This window comes from Phoxinus phoxinus (assembly GCF_949152265.1).
Source record: "Phoxinus phoxinus genome assembly, chromosome: 13".
Classification (NCBI taxonomy): domain Eukaryota; kingdom Metazoa; phylum Chordata; class Actinopteri; order Cypriniformes; family Leuciscidae; genus Phoxinus; species Phoxinus phoxinus.
This window is the reverse complement of record NC_136888.1, coordinates 14,846,181-14,855,495: the sequence shown is the minus strand read 5'-3', so window position 1 is coordinate 14,855,495 and position 9,315 is coordinate 14,846,181. Positions and strand designations below refer to the sequence as shown.

The following is a 9,315-nucleotide window of genomic DNA, read 5'->3' as shown; positions in this document are numbered from 1 at the left end:
CCTTTGAAAAAAAAAAAGAATATTTGCAAATTATTGTCTATTACATTATATTTATCACTCATTATAATTATTCATCACAATGAATTATTCATAATAAGTATTCGTTTTATTGTTATTATCATCCTTATTTTAATTATTCACTCTATTTTATTTGTAATTTTTAAAATAATCATTTTAAAATCATTATTACCTGTATGTGTTGAACCACATGCACTCAGTATGAGACATTGTATTCATGTTTTTAAAGAAAGTACAATTGTAACAGCCTATATGGTAACAAAAAATGTGAAAGTTGAATTGCAACCACAGTTCAGGTTATTTAAATATTCAATTTGTATGGTGGTTGTATTTAGATTAGAGCAAGAGTAAGCATAACAGCACTTAATCTCACTGTACCCCAGAGGAGCTGGCAAGCAATTATATGAATTATCTGGTTGTTGCAGACGGCTCTCGCTTCTCCTTTGATTCTGATCCAAACGAGCCATAATTTCACTGTTAGGTTCAAAAATAACTGTGACAGATTCTCAAAGGCGCAGAGTGGCACTGACATCAAAGTCCTCTTTATCACAGAAAATGGAGACCTTAAGATGCGAAACATGCCTCAGCTCTGCATCCATCCTCACAAAGCATCAGTGGAACCTGTCATAGTGTGCATGGTGCACTTGGGAAATGATTGCTTTCTAGCTTTGTTTGAGTCACTGAAGTCATTTCAAACACCAGGGATTGATTGTGATTTCTACAGCAGCTCAGTATTGATGTTGGAGAATATAAAGTCTAAAATCTACATCCAATAAGCTTAGCAAGATTTAAAAGTGGACATTGTGAATGAATGTACTGTGCCTTTAATTTGAAGCGTGCAGACCCAGAACTCTATCTTTTTGATTGTTAGTCAAATTTTATTTTATTTAATTGATGCAATCTTGTTCAAATTAACAAGAAGATCTGCATTTACACATTATGATGTATATGTAGGCTACATTATGAACAAATCAATGTTTATCCAAACAATCAGATAGGCTAACTGAACAAACACAATGTGCTTAAAGGGATAGTTCACCAAACATTTTAATTTCTGTCAGTATTTACTCATCCTCATCCAAAACCTGTATGAGTTTATGAGACATTTTAAAGAATGTTGGTAACCAGACAGTTGGCATTAAGCCATTTCTTAACAACAGAAGAAAGAAACTCATACAGGTTTGAAACAACTTGAGGGTGAGTAAATTATGACAGATTTTAAATTTTTGGTTGAACTATCCCTTTAAATGCAGCCTCTTCGTTACTCCAGTTTACCCACTTTATTTTAATGCAAACAGCGCCCCCTCATGGCTACGATTTAAAATGCGATTAGCTCGAAATCTCAAACCAAAATAAAAATAAAAATCTTCTGTTTAGGGCAAAAACCACAACCCTTTATTACTATATAAAATGGTATTCCCTATTATTCACTACGTGAATAATACATTTCCTAATAATACGTTACCTTTAAGATTGCAAAAGGACTTATTTCGCACATTTTTATTTTGAAAACCCGAAACACCGGCAGAGGAAATTTGAACTTAGCTGATCCAAACTGAAACAGACAGCGAGTGAGTGAGACGATGAATTACTATCAACCTCCGCCTGACAGCTGCCATTGTAATCCGGGTTGATTTTCACGGCTCTCCGGCCAACGAATTTACGAATGCTACTATGGAGAAGACTTAGCTCATGAATATTAATCAGACATCGTGACTGGTCAAGGAACGGGAACGCTAGCTCATTATTATTCATGAGTTGAGCCTTCTCCATAGTAGGAGTCATAAATTCATCTCCCGTCCAGTAGATTGCAGTATAACTCGTTTGTATCTACATTTGCCGAATAAACAGGACAGAAGAAAATACTGTTCACTGATACTTCCGTATTAGATTAAAGCGTTAGATATGCTCTGTTCACAAGATGTGTTATTTGATGTCTGTCAAGAGTGGTATGATGACGCTGTTTATTTTCATAATGCAACTATTATAAAACATATGATGGTGTGTTTTAGTCTTAGTTAACGTTAATGTGCCAGGGTGAAATAAATGTTCCATTTTACCTGCTTTAGTCTTCACTGGTTTTAGGTCTAAAAATATGAATTGTTTGTAACAAAACAAATTGTTGATTTCTTTTAATTATGTTGATTATTTTGGTAGGACCAAATCATTTTTGTGCAATAATGTCCATGCATGTATTCACTTATTTGTTACATTGAGTGTTTAAATAGATTCTAACTATTTAAAAAATGCTGTTACATCAAATCAATGTAGGAATGACCTATAAATTAATAGACAAAACATTCCCGTCTATCTGCGTAGGTTAAAAAGTTAATGATTATAGTAGGCTATAGGCTAGTCAAAGTAAGTTGTGCAATTAAGTGTACAAGGATATTACCTACCGGTACTGCCTTTTTACAGACTGAGTTTCATTTAAAGTTATTTTATTTATTAATATTATAATTTAATTTCTTTATAATTGTATAAATAAATTAACACGATCTATTCCCCCCTTTTCCAGCAGAAGCTTAAAGATGAAGAATGAACCTTGAAAGTTTCACTTAACATATTTGTTCCACCATTGACTGAACATCTTCGGGGGAATGGACTTTAACCGACCTCCAGGGTAATGGCACGGTTTAGGCGTAAATCATGTTGTGCACTTATCGCTTTAGCCTTGGTCGTGTTTATTATAACAGTTATCTTAAAGTCTCTGAGCCCTGAGGATAACAATTTTGGCAGTCAGTTTGCATTAAGACTTATTTCACCTCCAAGAGAAATGGAAAAAGATACTAAGGTTGTTGTATCCGCTAAACCTGCGCAGATGATACAGGGAGAGAAACCCGATAGCCTGGAGAACAAAATGCAAGATTTGCCTGAACCAAATTACAATGTGCACGCTTTCTACTATGTATGGTATGGGAACCCTCAGTTTGATGGAAAGTATGTTCACTGGGATCATCAACTCTTACCACATTGGGACCCCAAAGTGGCCTCAGGTTATCCCACAGGACAACACCAGCCTCCCGATGACATCGGGGCAAATTTCTACCCTGCACTTGGTCCATACAGCTCCAGAGACCCATCAGTTCTAGAGGAACATATGCGACAGCTCCGAACAGCTGCTGTTGGTGAGAAGCCTCTTTGAAATATATATTATGACTTATTACAGTTGCTCCATCCATCTACTGATAGGCGTTGCTTATTTCAGGTGTTCTAGCGGTTTCGTGGTATCCACGTAGTATGAACGACGACAATGGTGAAGAAATTGATAACTTGCTGCCTTTGATTCTGGATGCAGCTGACAAATATCAGTTGAAGGTGTTGTAGATACAGATGAAGGTTTGAAATTCATAGTCTTGCTTTTGCTTTTATGTCTAATGCTTTTTTTTGTGTCCCTAACAGGTTGTTTTTCATATTGAACCATATAAAGGACGAGATGATGCTAATATGCGTGAAAATATTAAATATATTGTGGAGAGGTACGTACCGTTTGATGTCTTTTATGCAGCTCTCACTATTCATATTCATATTTCTATTCACTATTCTCTAATTGATTTACTAAATAAAGCTTCAGAAAATGTGTAATTCATTAAAACATTATAATTAATGTAATGTATATTGCTGGGAACAATGTGTTTTAAGTGTAAAATAACATTTCAAAGTGTTTAAATTCATTTTTTTTACTTTTGTCAGGTGGTAACACCAAATATTTGTAAATATATTCCTAATTTTATTAATGAAATCTTAGCAACAAAAAAAACCCATTAGAGTGGTTACATTGCCTAACACATTATTACCTTGTGGTTGTGTATTTTATTTATGTATAGTGGCCAGATATTTAGTATCTTTAGCATCCTATTTTACTTTTAAAGACAGTAAAATAATCATACAAGGATATCAGTAAATGCATTCAGTACAATAACTATTAACAATCTAGTTTTGAGCCCTTTGTTCACTTTGACCTATAATTTGTTGGTTTAAATCAAGAATTTACATGGTTGTAACACCTAATGTGTATTCTATATTCTATAACTATATCAGTTATTCAGAGGGAATAGGCTAAATACTGGATTTTTTTTTTTAGTTACATATTAAAAGTAAAATACAAATACAAGTGTTTTAATCAAAAGTCACTTTTGAAGTAAAATTAGTAAATTGATCAAAAACAGAATAAATCATACGTGACATCACATTCGGAAAGTAAGAACTGTAATAGGCCACAGTGCAATAGATTGTTTTATATTCATACAAGTCAGTTGAGAATTTTAAATTAAAATATAAAAAATGCATTCATCAAAATGTTTAAAACATTAAATGTATAGCAACTTTAATGAAACACAATAGTTGCAAAATATGCTTCTCTTGTAGCCGGATAATTTTTAATGCGCTCACTGTGTCGTGCTGAGTTTTCACAACCTGTCACTCATATAACATCACAGCAATAGCAAACCACAACCATCGAATGACCCAATCAATTCCCAATGAAGTCCTACAATTTTTATTTTTCATAAAGCCGTTTTATTCGGATATACATCACAATAAGGAAGAAAAGGCAATCACAACCTCCGTTGAATGCTGACTTTAAAGTTGAACGATTGTTTTTGCTATTTTGTCCATAAGAAAAGCAATGATATTAATCTCTAATTCTGTAGTTAAATTTAAATAATATGTAGTTATTTTATCATTGAGGAATGATTTGTGTTTAATAACACTTATATATTGCATTTTACAGGTATGGAAACCATCCTGCTTTTTATAGATACAAAACAAGCACTGGCAAATTTCTTCCACTGTATTATGTATATGACTCCTACTTACAAACTCCAGATGTTTGGGCAGAACTGCTTAAGCCGAACGGTATATCGACCATTAGGGACACACCGTATGATGGCATCTTCATTGCTCTTCTTGTGGAAGAAAAGCATAAAAAGGACATACAGACTGCTGGATTTGATGGACTCTACACGTATTTTGCAACCAATGGCTTTACGTATGGTTCCTCACATCACAACTGGAGATCCATCAAAACCTTCTGTGATTATAATGACTTGGTTTTCATTCCAAGTATTGGGCCAGGTTATATCGACACCAGCATAAGGCCTTGGAACTCCCAGAATACAAGGAACCGCATTAATGGGAAGTATTATGAGAATGCTTTTAATGCGGCTGTGGAGGCAAGGCCACAGATCATCTCTATAACTTCTTTCAATGAATGGCATGAAGGAACGCAAATTGAAAAGGCCATCCCCAAGACATGGGGTAAAACTGTGTATCTTGACTACCTTCCTCATAAACCTACAGTTTATTTAGAGTTAACACAAAAATGGGCAAAAAAATTCAGCGAGGAGCAGAAGAAATGGCTGGCGTAAAGAGAAGTCATTTACTTCATAGTTAATTCTGAAAAAGCAAGTATTGCCCTAAGTAGTGCTTACTAAGGCCATTGTTTGTTTAATTTTGTTCTGATTGAGTTGTACAGTTTGTTTTACTTGCATGACCAAAATAATTGCCTGTGGTTGTCATGGCATTACAATTAATTGATTAATTTATTATTATATTAATGAAAGCTATTAAATGAACAATAAATTATTTAGAATAAAATCAGTGTTGCTCATTTTCATACAGCATATATGCATATATTTATCAGTAGTTTTTATGTGTATTGATGTGGATTCAAACAGCAATGAATTGTTTCTCTTGAACAATTGCTGCCTCAATAGTTAGTGCCTAATTGGGCCACAATTTGATTAGTTTGAATTACGTCCTACACACATGTAGTGGAGTTGAGCAGACACATTTAGGGGGCTTTCACACTGGGCTCTTTTGGTGCTTTCACACGAGTGCGATTGTTCCCGGCGCCCCCCACAGCGTCAATATATTGTTTTTTATTAATTCAGAGTTATTATGCGCAGCTGAGTGAACAACACCGGTTTACTGTGCGTGTAACTCAGACCACCTCCTCCAGGTAATCTCGCTAGTCTGAGCCCTGCCACAGCATCACAAACAACCAGTTTTACTTTTAAGAGTTTTATTTCAGCTTGTGACAAATTAAAGGGGGCAATTCAATTCAATTCAATTCAAGTTTATTTGTATAGCGCTTTTCACAATACACATTGTTTCAAAGCAGCTTTACAGAAAATGCATTTTAAAAATATACATACAAAAATACAGTTAGTTAATCATGAAATTTAGGGCATAACATATCGCCGGCGTTGGGTCGTCTCTTCACAGGCGTCGAGTCGTCTCATCACAGGCGTTGGGGCATCTGAAGTCTCCATGAGAGGCTGGATACTAACTGGAGCTGACAAACTCTATTTGAGTTATCTCGGGACAGGCGTCCCGAGATAACAACAAAAAAAACAAAAAAGGCAGATGGGAAATAATTAGCGTAGCTGCTGTTCATAATATGAATGCATTTGATCTGATTTAACTGTAGTATAAAAGGTATGAGATGCATCATGTGAATGCTTGGCTAAAGAGATGCGTCTTTAATCTAGTTTTAAACTGGGAGAGCGAGTCTGAGCCTCGGACAGTATCAGGAAGGCTATTCCAGAGTTTAGGAGCTAGATGTGAAAACGCCCTCCCTCCTTTAGTGGACTTAGTTATCCTAGGTACGACCAGAAGCCTCGAATTTAGCGATCTTAAAGAGCGCGATGGAATATATGGCGATAGAAGATCTCTTAAATACACAGGAGCTAAACCATTTAGGGCTTTATAGGTCAGTAACAATACTTTGTAATTGATACGGAACTTAATAGGTAACCAGTGTAGAGATGATAAAATTGGTGTTATATGATCATATTTTCTTGACCTAGTAAGAACTCTAGCGGCTGCATTTTGGACTGCAATGCCAAAATAAACAAAAAGGGTTCTGCCTTGGTAGTAGGCTAAATCTTAAAGGAACACTCCGACTTTTTGGGACTTTAGCCTATTCAACTTATCCCCCAGAGTTAGATAAGTCCACACATACCTTTTTCATCTCCGTGCGTGCTATAAGTCTGTTTGACGCACCCACCGCTAGCCTAGCTTAGCACAAAGACTGGATGTAAATGGTTGCAGCTAGCATACTAATCCAAATAAGTGACCAAAATAACGCAAACATTTTCCTATTTACATGTTGTGATTTGTATAGTCATAGAGTGTACAAAAAACAAAGTCACATGAGACACAGACATATTTTAACCGTATAAATACTGGGAACTATATTCTCTGAAGGCGAAGCACTGCTACTTGGGCGGAGTGATAACCGCAGCACCTGAGACGCGCCGTTGTTTCTTCTGTCAACAAAACCAGCGTGACATCTCAGGTGCTGCGGTTATCACTCCGCCCAAGTAGCAGTGCTTCGCCTTCAGAGAATATAGTTCCCAGTATTTATACGGTTAAAATATGTCTGTGTCTCATGTGACTTTGTTTTTTGTACACTCTATGACTGTACAAATCACAACATGTAAATAGGAAAATGTTTGCGTTATTTTGGTCACTTATTTGGATTAGTATGCTAGCTGCAACCATTTACATCCAGTCTTTGTGCTAAGCTAGGCTAGCGGTGGGTGCGTCAAACAGACTTATAGCACGCACGGAGATGAAAAAGGTATGTATGGACTTATCTAACTCTGGGGGATAAGGTGAATAGGCTAAAGTCCCAAAAAGTCGGAGTGTTCCTTTAAATAAACATTTCAAAGAAAAACAAATCAACAACAGACATACACTTACTCCCAATCTAGCCACAAACCAGGAGAAAACAGAGAGATGCAACGAAAATGGCCCCCACAGCTTCCAAAACGAAAGAAACAAACAATCAAGAGAGCAACTGCTTAAAAGGTGAAAGCATTAACAATATGCAAACAGTAAAGCAATAGTATGTTTAGATTAATGCAAACAGTCATACACAACCACAGGAGTGCACAATAGCTTCAACAAACTTCATGCTCAAGAAAAGGTTTCTCTTTGATAGAGTTCTACCCTGTTTTTAGGTTGCTTCCCTCGTGGTTGGCAAGCAGGTGAAGCTGGGGGAGCAATCAGGGTACCTGGAGAGACAAAGGAAAGCAGGAGACACAAAACAACAACAAACAGAAGAAAACATACCACAGTACACCTACAGTTAACACTGTCACAAGTTTATATTGTTAAGTCAATAACTCACTTCCCTGGAACAACAATAAATAAATAAAAACATCTCTGGATGTAACACCCCATAAGTTACAAACATGACCCCTAAAAATGTTTCTAAATTCACAAATTAGATTTCAACAACATGGGTTAACAACAAACTCAGACGTGGACAACTGCGTAATGTCTAGTTGCACGCTGTTGTTGTTTCAAACATTATGGACCATGGCAAGCAGACTTTGGGAGGGAAAGGAGAACTAAAACGAGGATCAATATCAGCGTGGCGTTTTCGAGATGCCGAGAGCTCCACGTCCGTGACAAACTTCGACTTGACAGAGCTCTTACATGTAAGTTACTTTATTAGACACGTGAGCAATTGTACATAAAACGAATTAATGTTATATAGTTCAACATGATGAAATGTTAGAATATATGATCTGTATGTTATTCTAATATTGATCTAGCTTACTGCTCGTCTCATATAGCCAACAAACAAACACATAGAATAACATAACTTTCAACACACTCAAATGCAGTTTAGTGTGATAGTAGACCAAGTGAAACAGCGCTGCGTTACCTCACAAGTTTAATTCGTCTAATAAACTGACATGTGTGAGTAGTAATTCAGCACTTGCGGGTAGTTCGGTAGAATTAAATGTCCTTATTCCTTTATATCCGTGGGACTTGTGTGTGGCGCTGATATCTGTCTCTTATTAACAATCGCGACCTGCTTCATACCACAGTCAAGATAAAAACATCACTCATCCATAAACATTATTAGATCCATCGGCTTGATGACAAGTTCCATAATTCCGTAGGAAATTTTGCGTCATCAACCTACGCCTTTGTTATTGTAAGAGGTTAGAAACCCCTAGCGGCGAAAAAAAAATTAACATTTTGTATCTTTAATGGAAAGCAATGGCTTCAGGAGGGCATTGCCAAAAAAATGGTTCTGCCGTGGGAGTAAACCTTAACTAAACATCTCAAAGAAAAACAAATAAAAAACAGACATGCTAAGTGTGCTAAGATGACATAATCACTACCGCGATAACAGCAGAATGTGAAGTCTTTACAAGTTGTTTATGGGCTTATGTTTCTTTACATTTGTTATTTATGGTTTTGTGTTTCTGTTGATTATGGTGCAGTCTATAAGTTTTATGATACAATTGTTTAATCTGGTTCATTATTCTA

General features: G+C 36.0%; 1 protein-coding gene across 2 annotated transcripts; it reads left to right on the top strand.

Annotated features, from left to right (window-relative positions):
* The first annotated feature begins 1,831 nt into the window (after positions 1-1,831).
* Positions 1,832-5,636, top strand: manea (mannosidase, endo-alpha). 2 transcript variants are annotated; one of them, XM_079634122.1, is made up of 5 exons: positions 1,832-1,967; positions 2,540-3,146; positions 3,227-3,336; positions 3,421-3,497; positions 4,751-5,636. In XM_079634122.1, exons 2-5 carry the CDS (start codon positions 2,645-2,647, stop codon positions 5,385-5,387), a joined length of 1,326 nt encoding a protein of 441 aa, XP_079490248.1. In that variant the 5' UTR covers positions 1,832-1,967; positions 2,540-2,644; the 3' UTR covers positions 5,388-5,636. The 2 variants fall into 2 exon arrangements, with proteins under 2 accessions (XP_079490248.1, XP_079490247.1); XM_079634121.1 differs by having other exon boundaries at positions 1,845-1,967; positions 2,537-3,146.
* Positions 5,637-9,315: the final 3,679 nt, after the last annotated feature.

Bases quoted from the DNA above. Each gene is read 5' to 3' on its own strand.
- manea (XM_079634122.1), top strand. From the start codon at position 2,645: ATGGCACGGTTTAGGCGTAAATCATGTTGTGCACTTATCGCTTTAGCC. The intron at 3,147-3,226 runs GTGAGAAGCCTC...TGCTTATTTCAG, and splicing joins GCTCCGAACAGCTGCTGTTG to GTGTTCTAGCGGTTTCGTGG. The intron at 3,498-4,750 runs GTACGTACCGTT...TGCATTTTACAG, and splicing joins ATTAAATATATTGTGGAGAG to GTATGGAAACCATCCTGCTT.